The sequence below is a fragment of the Corapipo altera genome, unplaced genomic scaffold (assembly GCF_003945725.1).
Source record: "Corapipo altera isolate COAL_440 unplaced genomic scaffold, ASM394572v1 109, whole genome shotgun sequence".
In the NCBI taxonomy this organism is placed as follows: Eukaryota; Metazoa; Chordata; class Aves; order Passeriformes; family Pipridae; genus Corapipo; species Corapipo altera.
The window spans coordinates 181,895-206,340 of record NW_020885038.1 but is presented as its reverse complement, the minus strand read 5'-3'; the positions used below and the strand labels follow the sequence as shown (position 1 = coordinate 206,340).

Genomic DNA, 24,446 nt, shown 5'->3' with positions numbered 1-24,446 from the left:
TTTGAGGTTTATCATGGTTTTTAGCCTCTTCTGGCCACAGATGGTGACAGGACTCCAGGCTGGGGTAGAATAATTTATGTCTTATAATTGGGGCTCTTAAGCAATAGACAATTCACCTTTTTATTGTTATTTTTTATGTTATTTCTCCTTACCAGGCAGTCTGCCCTTTTAGTAGTGCCATCCACTTGCAGTACAGTAACACTTGAAATCCCTAGAAAAACTTGAAGCCTAGGCCAAGGCCGGGACCAGTGAGGAGCATATTTAGAGTGTGTCAGGTGAAATGTGTCTGGATAAAGCTCTTTCCATAGGTCCTAACCCAGTGTAGCCTTGGGTACTAGACAGTTTGTTGGTCTTGTTAGAGCAGGCATGGGAAGCTGGTTGGTTTTGTCCTCATGGGAGGGGGAAGAGGAGGACCCCCAGCTCCTGGGTAAGGTCTGTAGCTGTACTGTGCCATACCAAGCTCAGTATCATCTTGGGCCTCAGCCAGCTGCGTCCCCCAGAGTGCCTGCCCAGTCAGCTGCTTTGCTGTGGAGCTGGCAGCTGCAGGACACATACCTGCTCCCTCTCCTGTACATCTGTGAGCATAACAACAGAGTGGCACTTTCACTCCCACACCATCCACCAGAATATTTCAGCAGCCCACAATATCAGATCCCTCTTAGGTATCTCGGGGGACCCCTTTTATCTCAAATGTGCTCCGCAAAAGAGCACTTGCTCAACTAGTTACTGCAAACAGACATGCCAAAAATATCTCACCTTCTGACTTCTCACTGGACAGAAATGGATTTCAAACCAGGTTTTGCCCCTGTTTGTACATAATTGGCATATAATCAGGAGTTGTTCCACCTAGGGGCCGCACAGCTCTCTCAAAATGCTATATTGAGCAAGCTGGGTCAAAAACCAGTGAACAGAAATGTTTGCTTTGCCTGGGAGCATGTGTGCCTTGCAACTGTTTCACTGTAAGAAGAACTCAGAGGAGATGAACATGGTTTCAGACATGATGCACATCATCTCTGGACCAGCAGCTGCTCTTTTCACCCTGCTGGGCCGTCAGCATATACCCTTGTCCCCACACTCCACAGCTGCACTCATTCTCCCTGCAGCCACCTCCACAGTGGTAGCGTGTCAACACCTTTCCTCTTCTGCACCCTTGCCACTGGCGAGCTCAGGTCCTGTTCCTGGTGTGGTCCCTCTGAGTGAGTGGAGACAAGGGCAGGGCAGTGAGTGGAATGAATGAGGGGAAGGGGCTGTACCACCACGTGCTGATGACAGAAGACCCTGCCACATCTTTTCCAGCTTTGTCACCTGTAACAGAGCAGGAAGCATTTTGTGTCCCTAAGAAAGGTGCGATCCAGCACCCCAAACCTCCTTTGGATTTTTCCTGGATCACTGCATCCCTTCATCTTTTCTTCAAGGATGTGCAGCCTCACGTTTCACAGCAGACTGAACCACATGCTTCTGGTTCTGCAGACAGTCCATGTTCCACAGCAGAAACACTCTGTCCTTGTTATTTGCTCTCCAGAACTGTAGCTGCTTATTCTAATTTTATCTCACATGCTGTCCTGCATATAGCCCTGCTCTTGCCACTGCATTTTAGCATATGGAGGAGAGAAGACAGCTGCCAAGCCCTGGAGACTGAAAGAAAAATTCCTATGGCAAAATCTGTTAAAATGCAGAGAATTTCTTCAAATTATGTGTGTGGGTTTCTGCCTTAAAGCTTACTTACTTCTGTCTTTTTATTTTCTCTTGGTGTGTATGTGAGTGTAGGATAAAGATTGAGGAGGAATATGCTAAGAACCTGTCCAAACTGTCTCAGAATTCCTTGGCTGCTCAGGAAGAAGGGTAAGTGTGTCTCTGTGACTTTCACAGAAGATGAATTTTAACATAAAAGGCATTTCTCCCACGCAGGTACATATAATTTCCCCCGACTCTCTCACCAAGTAGAGGTTTATTTAGATTAACACCCCGGATGTGTTGGGGAAGGTGGAATTGCTACAGAATTGGTTTTATTATTTCGAGTTGTTAATGATAAATTTTTTAGGAGTATATGTATGAAACATTGCATTTCCAATCGTATTTATGCTGTCCTTGTTGTAGCCAGGACTAGGTCCTTTCAGGATTGGCATGTATACATGCTAAATTACTTAGAAAATGGAAGAATATGTAGAATATATATACTGCTGAGAGTAGATCTGTAAGGTCAATGCCAGTACAATCAAGCAGGACAGACAGAGGAAGGACAGAAAGTCTCTTCTCATTGGAGGTCTGACCCTTCAAGAAAAGCAGCAGATTGTCCCTTATTTACAACATTTTCACACTTTGGAAGTTCTTGAGATGGTATTAGACAATGCAATTCAGCCTAGATTGCAGTTCTCAGTAATAATGAAAAGACACTTCTGAAGGATCAGAGACTGTTAGCTCTATCTGTTCCAACACAAACCCTCTAAGCACTGAAAGCCAAGGCTGGAAATTACTGTTCTCGGCATAGCTTTGTGTTTCTGCTGGCACTGAAGCTCCACGAGGTATTTGCTCAGCTTCCAGGATACAAGGACAGAGATTGCTAAAGGCTAACTAGACTGTTACTGCTCTAACCACCTACAGTGACAATGGTTTCTGTCCTTCTTTCCCCTTAGGGGTGGATGCTCACTTGATCCGAGCAAAGCTAAAACCACTTTCTTCCACATCTTCCTCTTACTTTCTCCTACCACTAATGGGAGAAGAAGGGAATGCCTGAAAAAATAAAGGGGAAGGAAACTAGGTGAGAATAGCTGAAAAGAGAGCTAATGAGGACCAAATCATAAGAAATGTTGAAGTAGGGAATTGGAGAGGACACCGTGCAGAGTGCAGGGTGCTGAGAGCACTGTCCAGTGGTGCTCTGCCTCAAGGGGTTGTAAGGTGATAGAATGGAAGGAGGTTGTGCTGAAATTTCTCCTCCTGGCCTAACTGGCTAGGGCCAGGAAGAGGCTAGTGAGAAGATCGTGGGAATTGATGAGGCCCAGGAAATGCTCTGTGCAAGCAGCAGTTACCACTGCTGGTCTCACACTCCACTGAGCATTTTCCAGCTTTTCTGTGCAGCAGTCTGTGGAATTGACACAAAGTATGGGCTGTCCCTCCAGGGTCCTCTGCCCTCCTCTGATGATAAGCAGACTCTCCATCATGTATGTGATGGGTGACAAGATGGGACCCATTGGTGGTACTGGGATGGTTCTGTCTGGGTTGCTGTGAGCACAGTGCACAGGAGGTGATACAATCCATGGTCATTGAAGTCGCGGGAGCTGGACAGGAGATGTAGAAGACGCTCATCAGTCTGAAATACCACCTTTTCTTAAATAGATCAGATAAAATGGTTATTGTCAGTGATAACTGGGCAGTGGGAGGAGATCTCGGGGTGAGTCTAGGGGAAATGTTGGGAGCACTTCTGTAGGTGAATCTAAGTTGTTTAGCTGATGAACACCATACTTGAGAACTCAACTCCTTGGAGCAATTTCAGAGATGACAGACCATTATTTTAAAATTGCACATGACAGGCAATTTTTCAGGCTATCAGGAAGGGTCAGATATCATTGTTGTTGAAATGGGTGTGGGGAGGAGATAGAAGGAGCCAGGAATTGTAGATCACTCAGCTTTATTTAACCTTTGCAAAGTGGTAGAATAAACCATCAAACTTCCTAGAAGCACTTACTGGAAAACTAAGGTGATGAGCAGTTGTTGTAGATGCATACAGAACAATGCCAAACCAACCTAAATTCCTTCAATGATGGAATAAAAGAGTAACTCAAGCATCACAGCCCTTAATTTAGTGTAAATTTTTGCAGTGGGAGATTCTTGTAGGCAGACGAGAAATGGTGGCCTAAATAAAGCCTAGTATAAAAAACTAGGTAGGAAATACCCACTATTTACAAAAAGTAAAGTAGAGAAAGTAGCTGTGGGCTGAGATCAAATAAGGTTTGTCTCAAGTCCAGGGGTTTTTTTCAATGTTTTTGTTAATGAATGGCCTGTGGTAGAATAAATAATGGCTTGACTGTAATCAGAGATGAGACAAAGCTAGGAGGGTTAGTATGTATAGTTCGAAGAAAAGATTGCAACTCAGAATTATTTTGTTAAACTGGAATAAATAACTGGGAAAAAAAATTAATGCATTTTAATGAGGATAAAGTACCAGGTTTTATACTTTCACAGGATGTGAAAGATACAGTTACATAACAGTTTGTGGGAGAAGGGTCTGGCTATAGTGAATCACAAGCTTATTCATCAACAACTTCATGCTGTTGTCTAAAAAAAGCAATCATATTGAGATATGTAGAAGAAAGAGCGTCTGATACAAAATAATCTGTTACCAGTTTAGCAACCGGAAGACCTGTACTGGAAGACAGTGTAGTTTTGGTAATGATGCTTTAAGAGGAGTCTGGGCTGTTGTAGAGGGTTTGGAGCAGTGTACCTCAGCTGCCATCATCTCGGAAATAATGTGTCCAAAAGAAAAAGACAATTCAGAAATTTTCAAATACTGAAAAGCTTCTCTGAGGAAGAGTAGAATAATCTGTTCATCAAAAGTAGGGTGTAAAGTAGAAGAGGCAATGGACAAACGGCGTTGGTGAAAACTTTGTTATGGTAAGGATAAGACACTGAAGGATCTTGCTTGTGGAGGCTGTGGCATCTCTGTAACTGGAGACCGTTATGAACAGTGTTTTCAAAAATCTGCTACATACAATGCCAATACAGTTCTGCCTTGGTCACAAGGGTTGGTTGTCTTCTCAGGTTTCTGTTATCCCTTTTCCATGATTTTGCTCAGCAAGACATAGTACGAAGCGTTGTGCCAGATCTGTCTGACAGATCTCATGGGAAGGATGGGTAAGAGACAGGGCATTGATTGCTGTCCCTCTGTTCTTCCAGCACACTGGGAGAGGCTTGGGCTCAGCTCAAGAAGAGTCTAGCTGATGAAGCAGAAGTTCATCTCAAATTTTCTTCTAAGGTAAGTAGTTCTTTCTTTTCCAAAGATTTTTGCCCTGAATTGGTATGGATCTCCCTTCAGTATATGTTAGTGGGGGAAAACATTTGCATATGCATACACCATGCATATGGTACAAATTTAGAAAAATTAATAAGTTGGCAAACAATCTTACTGAAACTCTGTCTATTATTGCTTCCCGAATCAGTGTATTTAATCTATCTGATGAGAAAATAAAAACACATCTAACCTTGATTTTTCATAAAAAAAGGAGAAAAACTGATTCTAAAGGTTGTTCACCGGAGCTCTAAGTTCTCTAAGAGAACCAGAACTCTGACTTCTTTGTATCGTTAGCCTTTCTGAAAAGCACGCTGGGAATGTCATGTTATTTTTGGGTTTTCTCTCAAGTGATGCCCAAGGAGATTTCTTTTACAAATTATGGTATTTATCTGGGGTTTTTCCATCACATGTGACACGCTCTTGAATCCTGTTACGTTATGTTAACCTCTGTGGGTGGTCAAGTTCAATACAGTGGCAGATATCTCAGCACAACAGCCATGTTCTGGAGGAAAATTATAGCTCTGCACTGTTCATAAGTGATTCTGCAGAGGTTACTCAGGCAACTAGCTGCTGCCTTGGTAACCTGCTGCTGTGCCTCAAACTTTGACATCAGGGCTGTAATTAGTGAAATACTTTTTGCTCCCCATTGTCCTCCTGTATTGTTTTCCAAGAGGAAGAAATGCACCCTGGTGTGGTGTTTACATGTGGGCAGGCCATGTAGAGGAGCTCTTTCATTATTTTACTTTTGTTTAAGCCCTGCACAGAAACTCCAATAGCATCCTTTAAACCCTCCCCACTGTGTGCAAAAAACATGTGGATGTGGCACGTGGTTTAGTGTTGGACCTGGCAGTGCTGGGTTAATGGTTGGTCTTGATGAGCTTGGAGGTTTTGTCCAACCTTAGCAATCCTATGATTCTATATTCCCATACCTGTTTGGGAGTTCCTAGCTTTGACTTCCTTTTATTAACATAGTATGTTTTTAAACATACTGATTTTTGGTATTACTTTCAGAGAAGCGATTCTTAGAAGCAGTAATTCTGTTTCGCACTGATAGTCGACCAAACCCAGTCAGTGCTGGCACAAGCAGGCAGTGCGATGCAGAGCACACCAAGAGTATTCAGACACAAACGCCAGCCTTGAAGACACTGAACAGCCTCTGTGACAGTCCTTCATACCACTGCTACATGGAGAGTCAGGAACAGAGCAGAGAAGGTGACAGCACTCTCACAGTACTTGGAACATAAAATATTATTGCACTACTGCTGCCTGTACAGCCTGGCATGCCAGCTATAAATACAAGCACACGAGGAGACTTCAAGAAGACTGTCATGGCAATAACCGCTTCAGGTCTTTATTTTTTTGCCTGGGGCCATGCTGATGATATTGTCAGGAAAACCTTGTCCAGAATTTTCTAGTCCAGCACTTCCAGTCAGAGCAGGACTATCACCCACAGTGGATCAAGTCAGCTACATCTCTGTCTACCTGAGATTTGAGTATCTCTAAGGACAGAGATTTCATAATCTCTCTGGTCAGCCTTCTCCAGTGCCCAGCCACCATTCTGGTGATGTTTTTTGTTTTTTAAAATTGTATTCTTCCTGCACGTCCCAAAGCTCAATTTTCTCTTGTGACTTTGCCTGGCCCTATGAAGAAGAATTTGGCTCAGTAACCCTTGTATCTGACCTTCAGGTAGCTGTAGACCATATTAGATCACCAAGGTACCAGTCTTCATCTGCCTAAACAGACTCCACTTGTTTAACCTTTCTAGAATGTGTGCTGTAGTGTCTTGGCTGACTTTGTAACCTCCGTCCAATAAAAGACTGTACTGAACTGTGACAGGAGATGAAATGTCTGAATCCCTCCAGAGCACGTTTTCTAGCTGTCAAAACTGTGTATCAGAAGGCCAAAGAGGAATATGATGCAAACTCTTATCAGAGCTGGGAATTACTGGCTGTCAAGATAAGTCATGTGTCTGGTCTTGATGCAGTTCATTCCAGTGGTTTCTTGCCACTACTTAAAAAGCTTCAACTAAATAATCAGGTTTTTCTTTAGGCTCCCTTATACTTGACAGAAATAAATAAAATGTGGCCTTCTTGGATCTCACTTTGCCATATGAGAAATGCAGGTGTGGCACCACTGCCCATGGACTCGCCTCACTGCAACCAGGGTTAGTGGCTTTAGTTCGGGTACATTGGGTTTTTTAAAGCAAGTTATATCAGTTAGGCCAGAATCAAAGCACCTAAAGCAGTGCTCTGGATATTGCCTGTTGTTCGTTGTGTAAAAAGAGAGAACCTATTGGAGAGGGAGGGGGCAAGACAAAATTTCTGTCCTTTTGCTCCCTTCAGTTAATATTCCCTTAACAGAGGTCTCCTAAAAAGGGATGAGTTTTGTAGTAGCTTAATTCAGAGCACTCTTGGGGAAGAGGAGTGTTACTGTCTGTCATTGCCTTTAGCTGCAGAGTGTGTATTGTTTCCTCTTTGTCTTGAGCTCTGCTCAGCAGAAGGAAATGGCCTCAAGTTGTACCAGAGGAGGTTAAGATTAGCTATTAGGGAAAAAAAAAATCACAGAAAGGGTTTTAAAGCATTGCAACAGGCTGCCCAGGGCAGTGGTGGAGTCACTGTCCCTGGAAGTTTTCAAAAATCATGTGGATATGGCACTCGAGGATATGGTTTAGGGGTGAACATAGTGGTTCATAGTTGGACTTGATGATCTTGAAGGTATTTTCCAACCTTAACAATTCTGTGAAGAGCCAGGACTTACTGCCCAACTCCTCATTACTGCCATTTCTTCCTTTATTTTCATTACCAGCTTCAAAGTGAGGTAGAGAAACCCCTGCTCAACTTCAGAGAGAACTTTAAGAAAGACATGAAGAAGTGTGATCACCACATTGCAGACTTACGGAAGCACCTGTCCAGCCGCTACACAGCAGTTGAAAAGGTGGGAACAGGGAACAAACTGGAGGGTTTCTGAAATACTGCTAGTTTGGGCAGAAAAGCAGCTGCCCGTGAAAAGTTTCTGTTCTGCCACAAAGAACCGCAGCTGTTCCTGCTGAGGGCTTTCTGCTGTTAGCTGTGCTTTGCTGGGCCCCAGACGTAGTTCATTGCTTAGCTGAGATCTGGGAAATGGGGGGCTACAGCAGGGCTACCATCTTACTTCTGAACTGGCTTTTTGTTTCATCCTCCCCTTTCCAATTTGGGACAATATATTTCTAATACATTTGATGCAAATACTTCTTGTTTGTGTGCATCTGGAAGTCACATCTATTGCCCTCGAAATTTAAAATACCTTGCCTTAGAATGGCAGCAGAGTCAGGCAAAATGCTCACCTGGCTCGACATCCTCTCATGCAGTTGCTAAAAGCAGATGGCTGGTAAAGGCAGCTTGAAACCTGCCCAGCAAATCACAAATCCTTCACAGGAAACATCCTCACCCGGTAAATCCAAACAGCAGCAGCACACAGTTATAGGCTGTATAATGTAGTAACATGAACCAGGAGGTGGCTGAGGTTGTGGTGTAGGGAGTTTGACCCACAAAAGACCTCTCAGCAGCAGCTGGCAGGAATTGGGATGCTTCTGCCTCAGTTGCCAAATTGTATCCTCACGTGGTTTGCTCTTGGGTGTAAGTTGGAAAGGAACATACCATTCTCGGTCAAACCAAAGGTTGCTTGTGCTTTCATTAAAGATCAGCAGGAGTTCTCCCAGGGACAGAATTGTTGCAGGATACACAAGGTCATTAGGCTGTGTGTATGCAGGGAAGACATTTTTCTGTGAAACAGTAAGTTCTTCACACTCATACGTGCAAAGAAACTCAGTAGTGACACTGGGAAGAGTGAATTAGAGTAGCCTTGAGGAGAAAGAATTGGAGCAGGGAGGAGCCATGCCTGCAGTGCATGAGAAGAGCTCAGCCCCTCACCAATTGCTGTCCTGCAGCTCCCTCTCCCTGCAGAACTGCAAATGGAAAAAAATCCAGTAATGCCTTAAGAGGGTTGTAATGTTTAACAGCCTGAAGAACTTTTAAGTAAGGTAATTCAAGTAATCAGTTGTAACTAGACCTCAGGGTCTTGATTTCTACAGCATGAACTGTTGGCCTGAACCTGAATAAGTTTTTCTAAATAAGTTCCTATTGTTAGAGGTTCTGATAGATGTATAATGAATCCAGAACTTGCTTAAAGACTAATTTTGTAAGATACTTGAAATTATTTCAACAATTCAGGTCCTAAGAAAAGTGAATGGAAGAGGTGTCTTGGTGATGATGCTGTTTAAGACATTGGGAAGAAGCTCCAGCCCTCCTTTCTTCCAGAAATAGTGAGGAAGCTGTTAGGAAACGTGAGAGTCTGATGATGCCATTTGTCCTGTACCTTTCTAAGAATCTACAAAGAGTTCAGATGCTTTTGTGATTTGTTGGTGCTGACTTCTCTGTGATCATAGGACACTTCTTTGAACACCACATGATGCTGTAAGAACCTGAATCCCAGTTAGGATCCAATTTCATGCAAAGTCACTGACTCTTTACTGACAAATACTTGTGTGAAGGAGTCCTAGATGGTTGAAAGCAGCTGGCAGTTCTTTTCCTTTAAAACACGTGGCTCTTCTTTAATTACTCCAAGGCCCGGAAAGCCTTGACAGAGAGACAGAAGGATCTGGAAATGAAAACGCAGCAGCTAGAGGTGAAGCTCAGCAACAAGACAGAAGAAGAAATCAAGAAGGCGAGACGAAAGTCCACTCAGGCAGGTGAGTACCTATGTCTGTCCACGGTGGGAATGAGCATGGCCCCATGAGAACAAGATGGGATGCAACTGCCCATCCCTCCACGTGGTTCTTGTTTTTTAATATTGTACCTACAAAGGCAAAGTGAACCATGCTACTAATCTGTGATATTAAATCCTCTGAAGAAACAAGCCTAGTTTTTCCAACTCACATGTCACAAATTGTTGATAACTGGGGTGAGAACAGTAAAAGTAGGATGACTTTTCCTTCTGTTTTGTGAAAGTTCTTTAGATTACGGAATGTTTGTGTAACTTTCCAAGTCAGATTCAAAGAAGCTCAGCTGAGGATGTTTCTTCCTTAAATCATAGTTTGTTCCTTGGTTCTTTCCTAAATCACAGTCACCCACAACTATGTGAGTGCCTATTATACTTGCCATTGCTGTCTTTTTCCTTGAAAGTGAATTTTTTGTCTTTTTTTCCACTGCTACTCAGTGATTAAAATAATTTCTGTTGTAGGAATACTGAGGAGATAGTAGTGTGTGCTGTGTTGCACTGAGGACAGGGCTACTTGCTGTGACCCATGCATATTTTACAGAGGCTCAAGCCACATCTGCATGATTCCTTCAGGAACTTTTTTGAGATCTGCAAAACTGATACGTGCAGCTCCATTAGTACCTTTGCTGAAAATAGGTTTTAACTAGGGCTTCCATGTTTCATCCCTTCATAGAGCTGTTCCTTGGTAGAGTGGTCCTTCAGAGTTCTGAGGTTTTTAAAACTTCAGGATAGCATGTCTGGGTTTTGAGGAGAGTCACTGGCAGTGTGACCATGTGTATAGGCAATCATTTGAGGAGAAATAAAAGTTACGAGTTCGTGACAGGAGGCTCCATGAGAGATGTTCTTTATTCACCTGCAAATTCACAGACACTGTGTTCCTTGCATCCTTAGAAATTGGTTATAATGGATACTTATTGAACAAGCAAGAGAGAGCTGAAGATCAAAGTTTGCTGTTAGTCTTCCCGTTACTGCTCTCCACTTGGTGCCACCGTTCTGGTATGTGGCAGATGAGGTCTTGTCCCACCCCCTCAGGTGGTGGTTCCCAGAAGCAGCATGTGGTCATTTGGCTTTGAAAGGAGCCCTGTTGGCAAGTGGGTGATAGGACTAGAAAGCTCTAGAGCAGAACCCTTCTATGATCCCATGGGTTACTGATAGGTGGTGTTCCTTTCTGCTCCCATGGACCGTTCATGTATTTCATGGCTTTCTTGTTCCTGACTGTTCAGTGGCTCAGATTCACTCGAGCGAGTGGAGGGTAACCCCATATCAAAAGAGCCCCTGAGGAGCCTCCTAGAGTGTGGGAACCGTTAGTTCAGACTTGTCGTAGAATCACAGAATGGTTTGGGTTGGAAGGGACCTTAAAGGTCATCTCATTCCAACCTCTCTGCCATGTGCAGGGACACTTTCCACTAGACCTAGTCATGTTGGACTTTGCACCCCCTTCCTGGGTGGATGAGCTTATTGCCAAGCTTTGAGCCCTGAATCCTGGCTTCTTCATAGAGTTTGGTTGCCACCCGAAGTTCTAAGCCCAGGAGAAACTTCCAGATGCATTTTACATCCTTGGCTCTGATTGGTCTGTGGAGTCCTGTTCTTAAAGCTTGGTTCGTCCTCAGTTTATGTATAAAGACCATTTTGCACCTAAAATGGTAAGATGTATTTGAGCCCTGGACATAGACATCACACCGTTCGGGAAAGCGAAACTGAACCTCATTTAAAGAACTAAGAGAATTTCCTAGCTGAAAAGCAGCAATCTCTGAGACACCCTTCAGCTCCATAACTCATATTATTATTGATTTCCCATTTTAATTACTTTATTTTTCAGATATAACTTTCTGTCTATGACTTTTTTTTTTTTAACTGAAGTAATTTGCTTTCCTATTTCTGTAAAATACTACTTAGTGCTCATATTTGTTTGTCTTTCCCCCTCATTCTTTCTCACCCCAATCACCTGCTTTTTTTGCCTCACATCAAGTGCATGCAAGTTGAAATTCTGGTGCATGTAACAAATGTCATGTGACGGAACTGCCGTGAGCTCCACCAGGGCTGATCTTCAAACCCTCGGGGTCTGTTCTACAAAACCTGACCTGCAGTTTCCTTCTAAGGTCTGGCTAGAGAAGGCTAACTTGTTGCTATCTTGACTCTTTCAGGAGATGACCTGATGCGCTGTGTGGATCTTTACAATCAAGCCCAGTCAAAGTGGTTTGAGGAGATGGTGACCACCACTCTGGTACATAGCATCTAACACTGTAACATTGCAAAATTGTAATGGCCTACAGCATTCGTCATTCACAGCTAGTTCAGTGCAATGCAGTGGGGGAAACTGGGTGATATCTCTCCCATTGTATTTCCATTCTCAGTGCTAAGAAAAACTCACTATTAGGGGAAGGAAGAAATAATTGTTTCTTTGCAGAAGGCATTAAACCAGTTCAGGACTGCTTAGGGACCAGGACACTAGAATTGTCCTCAGGAAGGATGAAGTAATGCACAAGAAAACCATGGAAAAAACACATAATAAATCACTGAATTCACTTAATAAATTTTTGTATTCCATGATTTTACAATTTCTTGTGCAGTATTGCCACCTCAGACAAGGCGTGCTTGGCTCTCCATTTGGTTATTATTTTGGTTTTTTGAAGGTAACACACTTCACAGACCTTTGTCATAGACCTTTGGGTTTAGGCACCAAGATACAGCTTTGTTGTGCCAAGAGGCAGATATTTTCCCAAAAACAGAAGAAGAGAGAAAAAATTGTCTGTTCCTGTACATAAGGGACCTGATTTCCTCTTTACCTTCACTGGCGTTTTCTCACTGATGCAAATGACACTGACCACCTGTGCCACTGTGGCCAGATACGTCATGGAATCAGAGAATGGTGTGGGTTGGAAGGGGCCTTAGAGACTATCTCATTCTTACCCCCCTCCCATGTGCAAGGACACCTTCCACTAGACCAGGTAGCTCCAAGCCCCATCCAGCCTGGCCTTGAACACTTCCAGAGATGGGGCAGCCACAGCTTCTCTGGGCAACCTGTGCCAGGGCCTCATCACCCTCACAGGGAAGAATTTCTTCCTAATTTCTAACCTAACCCTCCTTCAGCTTAAAGCCACCTCCTCTTGTTCTGTCACTCCAGGCCCTTGTCCAAAGTCCCTCTCCAGCTTCCCTGGAGCCCTTTTGGGCACTGGAAGGGGCTCTAGGGTCTCCCTGGAGCCTTCTCTTCTCCGGGTGAACAACCTCAGCTCTCTCAGCCTAACTTACTACAAGCTACCTCAGAGCGTCTTCGTGGCCTCCTCTGGACTCAGTCCAGCAGCTCCACATCTTGTGCTGCAGCCCCCTGACATGTGTGCAGTGCTCCAGGTGGGGTCTCACTAGAGCAAAGCAGAATGGGAGGATCACCTCCCTCCACTGTATATGTGAGCTCTGTATTTGCTCCCAGAGAAGGCACAACTTGCAGGTGCACTAGTAGATGGCTCAAGTGGGCAGCCATAGCCTGCAGCTGCACAGCAGGTTTCTCATTTGTGGAACTCAGGCTGACAAGCATTCGAAGGCAACTCTTGATACACATGAATATAAAATCTGTATTTTAAACAGTCTTTGTCTGATCAGCTAAGACACAGATTAGTTCATATGGAATAATACCAAGTTGAGAGTGTCAAGGTCTTAAGATTTCTGCTTCCTTCCTGAAGTTTCTGGTGGAGATACAGTGCATGGTCTGCATATGGCACCAGCATACTGGGTTTGGTGTTAAGGTCCTGCATATCTGTGCCCTAAAAAAGGGAGTCTGAGTTTAAAGTGGGCCATTTTTTTCCCATAACAGCAGTACATCAGCTGCAACAGCAATAGGAGCCCATCCATTCCATAAGCTCCTTTGCTCATCTTCGTCCCCAGGCAGATAGTCTGCCACCTGAGATTTTTGTGCTGTAATGAAGAATGTTTCCCAAGTTTAACAAGTTGCAGATAGCACTGGGAAGGCCACGTAGCAGCCTACCTGCTTGTATGTTTCAGTTGCACTCTGCTGTAATGCTCAGTAAGTGGACACCAGAAATGCCCTCTGAAGGCAGGGTTTGTAGGATTTGGCCCCACAGTATCTGTCTCTAAAGGCAGACTTCCATAGCATCTCCCTTCCGCTGCTGCTGCTTAGATCACAGAATCATAGAACCATCATAAAACCATAGAATATGCTGAGTTGAAACAGACCTGTCAGGATCATCAAGTCCAACTCGTGGCCTTGCATAGGACACCCCAAGAATCCCACCATGTGCCTGTCCAAATGCTTCTTGAACTCCGATTGACTTAGTGCTGTGACCACTTTCCTATGTAACCTGTTCCAGTGCTCACCCTCTGGGTGAAAAACCTTTTCCTGATATCCAACCTAAACCTCTCCAGGCACAGCTCCAGCCATTTCCTTGAGTCCTGTGCTGGTCGCAAGAGTGAAGAGATCAGTGCCTACCCCTCTGCTGCCCCTCATGAGGATGTTGAAGACCACAATGAGGTCTGACCTCAATCTCTTCTCCAGGCTGAACAAACCAAGTGTCCTCAGCCCCTCCCCATACGGCTTCCCCTCAAGGCCCTCTGCCATCTTCTTGGCCCTCCTTTGGACACTCTCTAATGGCTTAATATCTTTTTTATACTGTGGTGCCCAAAACTGCACACAGTACTCAAGGTGAGGCCACACCAGAGGGACTAAATGCAGATTTTGGGATATAATTGGAGTATAACCAGAATCCAGAAGAGGGAGGCAAAAAATGTCAGAAGGAAAGATAGAAACCACCTACCTTTCCAACTAAAGTGTTGCTGGGGTCTGCTTACTGCCAGCTTGGCAAGGGAGAAATTTGTCCCAGTTCATCACCTGGTGAACAGATAAAAGTGCTCTGACCAATATCTGGTTGGACTGGGGGGCAGTCTGACCCATACACCCCAGTGTGCTTCCTTCTTCCCCAAGGAATCACTGTAACTTTTAGAGCTAGCAGCACAGCATGCAGAACCTCTTGCAAGAAACAGATTCCCTCTTGCTTCCCTCTATAAAGGCAGTGGCTGCGCTCTCTGCCTTGGTTGTCTGTTTTTGAGCCTTTTGGAAAGGTTTCGACCTTTTTTTACCTGTCATTAGGTTCAGGCTGAGGTGACTGTTGTTGCTTGCTGTTTCTGATTCTCTGCAGAGCAGAGGAATGTGCAACCACAGAGTCCAGCTCCAAAGCATGACCCTGGGGCAGTATTGAACTCAGTGGCAGCTTTTTGTGTAACATCCTTTCTCCAGGTCTTCAAACTCAGGTTCAAGTAAAAATATGAACTTGTTTTTCTTCATGTCCAGGAGCTTGAGAGACTAGAAGTTGAGAGGGTGGAGATGATTCGGCAGCATCTGTGCCAGTACACACAGCTGCGGCATGAGACAGACATGTTCAACCAAAGTGTAAGTCTGCTTTTTGTTCCGTTTCTGTGGTCTTCACTGCCCTTCAGCTGAGCAGGACAGCCCCTCCTGATCTGACTGACCTGTGTCGAAGGACAGGTGAGAAGCGTCTGCAGTCAACTTGTTAGTCTGCAGCAGTACTGTGCTGCCTCCTTGCAGTCCTGCTCCTCCAGGACTCTGATCCTTGTCACAGTTCATACTGCTGGATCACAGCTCTGCTGGGAGAGATACAACTGCTTGAAGTACATTCGGCCAGTATGAGCCATTATTAGCTCTCCCAGCATGAAGCGCTGCTGCTTGAGGTCTTCTGTTTGTGCAAGGAGGATGGTAAATAATTTCGCTGAGATGGAAGTAGATATATTTTTCTTATTAAAAACTGGCTACTTAACAAATATTAAAATATGGGAAATGCATGCTGACCGCAATACAGTTGTATCTGGTGTAAGGCACAGATTGCAGGACAGGAGTCATAGACCGACTGGCCAATGTCTGGCACAGGAAGCCTGTCTCTGCTTGATGTTAAATCTCCTTTTTCTCTGCTTCCCACTACAACGCTGCACATTCAGATCTGGCTGTTGTCCACCAAGTCTCGTGTATGTGCAGCTCTCACTTGTCTGTGAATGCAGTGTTGGCATGCCTATAGCTGCTCTACATGTAAGAGCAATGACTCTGCTTGAAATGTGCCCTTGACATTTGGATTCTTGTTTTCTTCATTTTAGACAGTAGAACTTGTGGATCAGTTGCTTCGGAAAGTGGATCCTGCCAAAGACAGGGAACTGTGGGTAAAAGAACACAAAACTGGAGATATCCGACCCGTGGACATGGAAATTTAGACTGATCTATAGTTGTATGTGATGAGTCCACTGAATTAACCAGGCTAATGTTTGTTTTTTAAGGTTCAGAAGAGCATAGGGAAGAAGTTGTTTTACTACCAGACACCTTGTAATTTATGCCTCTATGGGCTATCTCTGTTCCATTTAGTCATTACAATGGTCCTCATTGTGCTAAGCCTTAAGCACCAGACATTCCAGGGTGAAGAAACCAGATGTGTGCTTCCCACCACAGGTTCCCAATTGCACGCAGCTTCGAGAAGAAATCTGCTTTCTGGTACAGAAAGTGCTCTGTTCTTCAGTGACTTTGTTCTCCACCCCTTGCATGACTATCTTTATACAGTATGTTAGAACAACCATGCAGTGAGCCTCTGGCCAGCGATTAGATAACTGAACATGATGCAGGAGGCAAGGAAGTCCTGATCATGAATCCCAGGTCTATCACTGGCTGCTTTCATGGCCACAGGCAAGTCAACTAACTTTCCTGGCTGCCCTATCTATAAAATACGTGTATCTCACAGCAATGTTGTGTGAATACATTGATTTCATTAAACACTGTTTTTCACCATGGCAGTGAAGTGATGGCCCTTCTCCCAAAATCTGTGGAGAAGACTCCTGTTCTTCCTGTTTTATACTCCCTCTCAGGGATATATAAACCCATTATTATGATTTCTGTTGTAGGCCAATCGATAAGGTTGAAAGTGTTACCATCACAATTTTTTTATCAGGAAAGACTTGGTTGTGCTATACCTACCTCATTAGCTGTTGGAGTGCCCTCAATGACAGGAGGTTATATACCAAGGAATTAATGAGATGTTCAAAACCTTTCCTGCTCATGCAAGATGTTTTTTTCACAGAATCTTCTTAAAGACAGTCCTTATAGTTTACTTGGGATCTAGGTTTAAACTTCCCTTTGTTGGTTCCTTCAGGTGAATATCACAGACGTAGATATCTTTAATTACCAAGTTTGTCCAGCTAAATTTTGGCTTTTATCTTTTTGAAGCCTGATTTTCAAAGGTGCCATGAATCTGTGATTGCTAGATTGCACTCAGTCTAGATGTAGGTGGCCAGCACTTCTGTACTATCAGTCTTAACCTGAGGTTTTTTTCTATGTTACCCTTACTGCAAACCACCAAGAATTCAATACTGCTCTTGGCAAATAGTGTTATGTAGTTTGGAGACTGGTTTTGAGCAGACACTTATTTTATTCTCCTGCTGTTATTTCTGATTGATTATTCAGTGTTGGTGTTAATATCTTTTTTTCAGCATTTCATACAATGCAAAGATTCTTCAGATTCTTGATATAGATTCAGTAGAAACCTTGATTCTCACCACTGTGGCCTTTACTCAGTGTTTAATGTGGTGTTAGCTACAATTTCCCAAACCACAATCTTTCATTTGATCCACAGTTATGCTCCACTTTATTTCACTGTTATTGTCTTTTTCTCCCCAGCACCAGAATTACATCCTTCTTTTGTTCCACTACTATTCCAAGTTTTTGTTCACCAGCCTCAAAGCGCTGTGATTAGATTGCTGGGAATCAGTAAAATTTTATCTGAGGCACGTTTATAATATTGCTGCAGTGGTTATTTTTCTGGTTTGTTATATCAAACTGAATTCTCTTGCTTTTTCCTATTGTTCCCTTTTTCTCAACCATGTCTTTATTAGTACAGGTTCATTCCTGTCTTCCAAATGCTCCTGCTACCCACTTCTCTGCTGCCTCATTAACCTTTATAAACCTTTGCATGTTGGCAGGTGCAGTGTCGTGACTACCGCATGCTCAGGATCACTGTTCCTGGTGTGACACCATTTCCACTGCATGCTTCAGAATTTGGACTAATATTTTATTCTTGGTCTTGGAAGAGCTTGTTGCAGAGACCATTGCAACACCAGTGAAGTGTTTGGTTTGCCTGAGCGTCATTTAGTCCTTGAGCTCAGAGTACATATGCTTCCCTAGACTCCTCTTTTCATTCTGCCTTCTTCCCTCAAGCAGGGTAGTTTCCAGATGAGCTCTCATTTTCAGTCTTCCTACTGATTCACTTGCTGTCCTATTAATTTTTGGGCATACTTTTCCTAACTCTTACCTTGCACTTTGGAGGACAGGCACTTTTCTATTTTTTAAACCACAAGTGCAGGGTGAGCTTTTAAAACTTCAATGGCCAAATCAATATAATGGGAGTACATCAGAGCTGCATCTCAGGTTGCCCCTGTGTTCTAGGCTGTATTGTAAATTGAAATGAGTAATCTTGACAACACCTAAGCACATTCTTATTTCAATTGCAAAACCAAACTAGTTGTGCACTTTATACAGTATTCTCCTTAATAAATACCTGAAATAATCTGTTATCAATTACACTTTATTTTTCCTCTTTCTTTAAAGATGTATGTTATACATAAAGATGTATGTTATTTTGGACTGGAAATGCTGTCCATTAGCACAGGTTTCTCTTGAGGACCGAAATGTGTTTTGGTTCCTCTGCTAAGGTGTGTTTAAGCTGCTCTCAATTCCTAGTTGTATTTTCTGGTAATTTTTCTTTTTTTACCTTTTTTTTTTTTTCCAGACAGTTTTCCTGATTGTAGTTTTTGGTCCATTTGAAATGTTTTAAGGATGTGTGAGTTGCACAGAACAGTAATTCTCTTAATGGAGTCTGTATCTCCACTTCAATAACCAGAGGAGGGCACTGGTACCTGGTTCTTGATCTTTCCCAGCTCCAGGAGGCTCATGCACGGTGCTGCTCTGTGACAGGTGAGATGCTTCCTCTGCAGCAACACTTCCATCTGTAATTGGTGGAAGTGATAAGGAAGTTTTGCTGTTGCTTCTAGTCAATTTCTAGCATATTTCTTTCAAAAGATGATATTCCTTCATGATACAACACTCAACACTGTAGACAGTGGGATCAGTGTTATCTGGATTTGTTCTTTGGCTGATGGATCGTGCACCTTAGAGATCGGGGAATGCTGGAGGCCCTGTGCTTCTGAACTGACAGCATCTTCAAAGAAGGTAGTGGCATGTTTGAAGGAAAACATGGGTGTTTGCCCTCATGTTCATTCCTAAGAAGGTAAAGATGTAACTTTGGGAGTTTCAGCAGTGCTCTGTTCATCTTCCACCTAGTTTCAAAACTGCAGTGGAACCCAGTCTTTCCTTGTTCTTATCCTAAACAGCTGCTTCTTCAGAGCAAGATCAAGCTTTGCATTAAGTTAAAATAACTAGCATGTGTCGATGCTGCGTGACGATGCTGCAGTGTCACTGTTAATAGAATAGCAAAGTAAGTCTCTTACCTGCAGACGTACTGAGCTTAAGCATCATCTTGTTTCATCTGGCAAGTGGGCTCACACACTTGGTGTGAGTTTTTGCTGGTTTAGTCACTATGGGTATCAGATTTACAGGACTGTCTTGCATCTTCATAGGCTCTGGGGTCACAGAGCAGAAGGTGAGTGCTCGATCAGTACTGTGTGGTTTCACCTGCAGAGGTACAAGTGGGAATTTACCTCTGGTCCTTGTAGCTCTGGTAGCTCTGCTTGCCCAGGTCTATTGGAGCCACCTGTATTTTGGGTGTTGTCCTGCCACCCCTGCGGAGCTCCCTCTTTGTCTGAGCAATGCTGTCACACGCTTGTTCCACGCTGTATGGCTCTCTGGTGATCTCCAGCCAGACTCTCTTGGCCCTTGTTTCAACGAAAGGGCTCCCTGAATTCCTATGGCTTTGGATCTGTTGGATGTCCTGACACCAGTGCCAGAGCTGGTGAGGTGCTTGCCAGCTGTACCTTCAGCTGCCCATACAGAATGAGAACTTTTTATTCATCATCCATACCAACCTGCCTGCATCTTCAAAGCCATCTTCTGGCACAGTTGGATTTCTTTCTCCGTGGTATTCTTTCAACTTATTTCCTACCAGAACTCGTTCTGGTTCCAGTGCTGTTGTCTGATTCTTTTTGGAGTTAATGAGCTGAAAGCAGTCAGTCCTTTACCATGTGGACCAAATGCACCCTTCTTCCTTCAGCAGCAAGATTCCAGTTGCTTTCATGGAGCAATATCCAAAAAGGCCTAACGCAGATTTCCAGTCTGCTCCACGTTCAGTCATGTCTTTCACTCACATTTGTTCATCGCTTCTCTGTTTTGAAATCTTTTTAGTATCTCTGCAAGACTTTAGTTGTTCCCTTATAGGAATGTTATTTCATTATTGCATGCTGGAATCTTTAGAGATACCTTCACTTTTTTTTCTTTTTTTTAATGTGAAAGTACTGTAACAGCAGTGAAAATCGTATGGAAATTCCTGTTACGTTTCTAGACTCCCTTTCCCCCTCTGCAGACCTGTCTGAGGTGCTGGGGAGCAGCTGTGTTCCCCCTTGTGTTGCACAGGGGCAGTAAGCACTGGAAGCATTTTTTCTTGAGTTTTTAACAGGCAGCATGCAAACTTTGTTCTGCTTCTCTTTACAGCTTTTTTTTTTTTTTTCAATTGGGTTGGGTTTTTTTTTTCCTAACTGGAATTTTTTGTTCAGGAAACTTTCACATGCTCAGTAGCAGTCGTAGTTTCTCAAGCTTTGTCAGAACCGCCTTAAATTTGTCCCTGTTTTTAATGTCGTTATTTAACTAGTCACTGCAAGTTAGGCTTGTTATATAGAAATGTGCACTCTTCACCTCTTCTTTGGAACCGCTCAACACTCAGAGATTTCTTGGAATATAACAGGGAGCTGTTAGGTGATAAGAGTCTTTGAAAATCAGGCTAACAAACAGAAATGGACAAGCCTCTTTTTTCCTTAGTTGTACTTAATACATGGATAAAGTAAACATTAAGAAACGCGAACCTCAAGTACTTAATGGATAAGATGTTGCTGCTCTCTGTGCAGCTCGGTGCAGCTCTAGGAGTGTCCCTGTGCAGGCTGTGGTCAGAGCACGCCACACAGGTCACCCGTTGATGCAGCTGTAAAAACCCAAATCCAAAATTCAGTGACAAAGTAGCTCGGCCCATCTATTTCTTCAGTCACACATGGAGAGAAAAGGCATTGCTTACCCAGGTTGGTCCTTCACTACGAAGCACCTTAAGAAATCCAGACCAGCACCTTGAAGGTCCCCCTGGAATGAGTAGTGACTTCTTGGTGTGATTATTTGATTGTTTCCTTCTGAACTGAAAAGAGATTTGCTATTTCAACTATGAAACATATCTCATATGTTCTTGTGCACTAGTGCAGCTGGCTGTGTCTGTTCCTGGAGATGGCAGGCACAGTCTGGTGTCCTGGGAGCAATCCTGGTCACCCTGACATTTCTTATTTGGCGAGAACTGTGCCTTCAAAAGACAGTGTCAAAAAGGTAGTTTTCAAAATAACGAGCTTTTCTGATCACAGACCTTTTCAGAAAGCCTGTAGGCTTTTTGCTCCCCAGTCTGTGTTGAAGTAGGAGAATGAGGTCCAAGAGATTGCTGAACCATGGCTCTGAGGGGTTCTTGGTGTGTGACCATTCCTCCCGTCCTTGCACCAAGGATGGGGAACGGCCGATGGGCATCCCGTGTGCAACAGAGGTGTCTAACATGTCACCAGAGGAGCCTACTGGTCACATTTACCTTAACTAGGTGGGCAATAGTCACAGGATTAATTCAGATTAAAAACAGACACATAGGGCAGGAAGATATTTAGCTTCCCAGGTGACCTCTCTCTCAGACCTCGATGGATCTAGTAAGAGGCCCATCACTCTCCCAGTTTTGCTTAGCACATGAAAATCAGTGATGAAATATTCCCTTGTATCTATAGCTTCATACAGAGCTTTCCAACTTGCACCTGGTTGTGCCAGTGGGAGACCAGTACTTACCAATGCCACTCTGGGAACCGCAGAGCGGGTTTGTCGTTTAGCGGCACAGTGACGTCCGGCGCCCTCGCACTGCACTGCTCATACACCAGGCTCAAGTGTGCCGAGCCTGCTGTGCTCCAGGAGCTTGGAACACACAGCCTTGCTGTTGCACAATGGTGAGGAAGTTCTTTCCTTGCAGTAAATCCTTGTCTTTTCCTGAGAAGCGTTATTGTGTAAATAATATCCATTACTTTGTCTTACAGTAGATTTTATTCATTTGAATGGTGCATCTTTCAACTCTTATTTTTCCCTCTCCACTGTTACTGTAGCAAGCCCTTCATCACTTTTCAGAACCTTTTCTTTAATTTTGAATTTTCATAGAACATATCTGTTGTTTCATCATGCTGACCAAACTTCATGCTTTTGAGTATTTTCTGGGAGTTGTAAGTGCTTTTTGGAGAGGTTATTTTGTCTTTTAATTTGAATTTTTCCTATCAGCCACCAGGTTTGAAAGTAATGACTCCTTTTTGTGCTAACCACAGTTTCTTTTTTATTCCTGGACATTGTTTTCTGAAGGGACCAACACATAGCACAATTTGACTTAAATTTCTAATCCCAGGCATTCCTCAAGGCAGAAACCTTTTGTGCCTAATGATGCATCTGAATCTAAGAATTGTACATGGATAAAATCTTTCATAGACCATTAAAAAAAATAAGTCTTAGGTTAACCACATAATTATAGAAAAAATATGTATAAATTTGAAATATTCAAATTTAACTCCCTCAACTTACATTAAGTTGAACTATTTCAGGTGTCTCATAAGAAACAAACTCAGTGGATATTCAGAACAAAAGCTTTCCAGCTGCTGTATTCAGGTTCAGTGACTGGATAGGACTATAGTTTTGAGTATACTCAGTCTTTTAGGGCTACTGATGTAACAAGTAATTGAGTAATGGCTTGTATCACAAATTAAAATTCTACTACTAGATCCCCTTGAAGTGCCTCTCTAAATAGTATCTGCTACAAGCATGTAAAATACACAGATTCACACTACAAATTTCCAAATCTCAGGAGCAGCCAGTGTGTACAAGTCTGTGCAGGATTCTCAGCCCCCCTTCCTTGCTCTGAGTTGTTCACTCTTTTCAGACATCCACATCTCCAGGACACCTGCCTTTGTCTCACTGATAGTTTACTGTCCAGCACAGGCATCCTAAATTCTCAATGCTGAAAATAGAATAGGAAAATTTAGACTTAAAAGCAACTGCATTAGATGGGCAACTGCATTAGCCCATTAGATGGGCTAATCTTCGAGCCCATCCTTCAGTGTAGGGATCTCAGTAGACTGAGCAGGAAATTCTGCATAAAAATAGGATGCAGTGATAATTCTGAATAAAAGAGTTGAGTAGTTATCCACTTTATTGTGTAAAATAAATAAATTAAAATAGTAATTATAAAAAAAGAATTAAAAAAGCCACTACATTTTTTTTACACCTGTTACTGAGAAGAAATGTTCTGGTCCTGGAACTCTAAAGCTGAATAGTGATTTCAGGGATCTCATATCTGCTGACATGATAATCTTAGTCATGTGAATTTGGGAATGCTTGACCTGAAGTCCCATATTCCTTTGGAGTTTTTTGATTGAAAGGCTAAGATTATCAGAATAACCTAAGGAATTTGGATGTCCATTTACCACTCTGGCAGGTCAAAAACATTGACAACAGCCTCTATCTGTTATGAAAACAGCAGGTACTAGTACTGGACAAATATTTTCTTCTCCTTCTTAGATGATTTCCATGTTTTCTGCAACCCAAGACAGTGAGAATTCCACTGGGCAGTTCTGCAGTCATTGTAACAGCAGGGATTCACAGGCAGGCCAGATCACTAAATCAGAGTTTTCTACTAAAATAAAGTTGCTTATTTGGTCCTTTTTGTGTAAGTTTTCCTAAATACTTCTAAATTTCTAGGAAAATTGTCTTTTGCCAGTACTAATGACTTATTTTTAAAGATACTTAACCAAAATTTTATAACTTCCCATAAATTTTGGCTGAATAGACCCCTTAAATAGTTTATTTATCATGCAACCTCTGTCTGAGTAAGTAGTAAACCTTGGGTCATTGTGGAAATTATAGGATGGCTTTTGTTCCCTAAGGATACATGAAGGAATCACTTACTGAAGTTGAATGAAGAAAAGATTTAAGGGGCAGATCTTCAGCTTGGGTAAACTGCCAGAGTTCAGTGAAGCTACTTGATGTCAGCTGTGGATCTTGTCCTTCAGTGTTGAAGGCATTTCCTATATGTAATTTTTCTGTCTTACTGTAAAACAATTTCATATGGTTAAACTGTATTTTCCTATACTGTTCTGCAAGTTTATATGCATCATAGTGCTCATCTCATCTCCTGTAAAATAAACTGTACAGAGACACATTGAGCATGGAATTGTCTTTACCCAGTTGCTTTTTCTTCTACCACAGCCCTGCACTTTGTGAGTGCAGTTTGATCAGAGACACTCTGTGGGGTGCCACATGCATATGGACAGCTTTGTTGATACCAGTGTAGCACAGCGTGAATTTGCAATCACATCACTGGGTGTAATCTACTTTTACTTATCCTTTTCAGATCTTTGCATGATAGTCAGATGCATTCAATCCCTCCTGTCCGTACAATTTCAGAAACTACCTTCA

General features: G+C 43.0%; 1 protein-coding gene across 1 annotated transcript in view; it reads left to right on the top strand.

Annotated features, from left to right (window-relative positions):
* GAS7 (growth arrest specific 7) overlaps positions 1-24,201 on the top strand; it is a 101,209-nt gene extending 77,008 nt beyond the window's left edge. The window contains exons 8-14 of the mRNA XM_027668429.1: positions 1,768-1,842; positions 4,891-4,969; positions 7,811-7,939; positions 9,608-9,731; positions 11,905-11,984; positions 15,060-15,158; positions 15,875-24,201. Coding sequence (XP_027524230.1) covers positions 1,768-1,842; positions 4,891-4,969; positions 7,811-7,939; positions 9,608-9,731; positions 11,905-11,984; positions 15,060-15,158; positions 15,875-15,988 — 700 coding nt within the window. The 3' untranslated portion in view covers positions 15,989-24,201. The remainder of the gene's footprint in view (positions 1-1,767; positions 1,843-4,890; positions 4,970-7,810; positions 7,940-9,607; positions 9,732-11,904; positions 11,985-15,059; positions 15,159-15,874) is intronic.
* Positions 24,202-24,446: the final 245 nt, after the last annotated feature.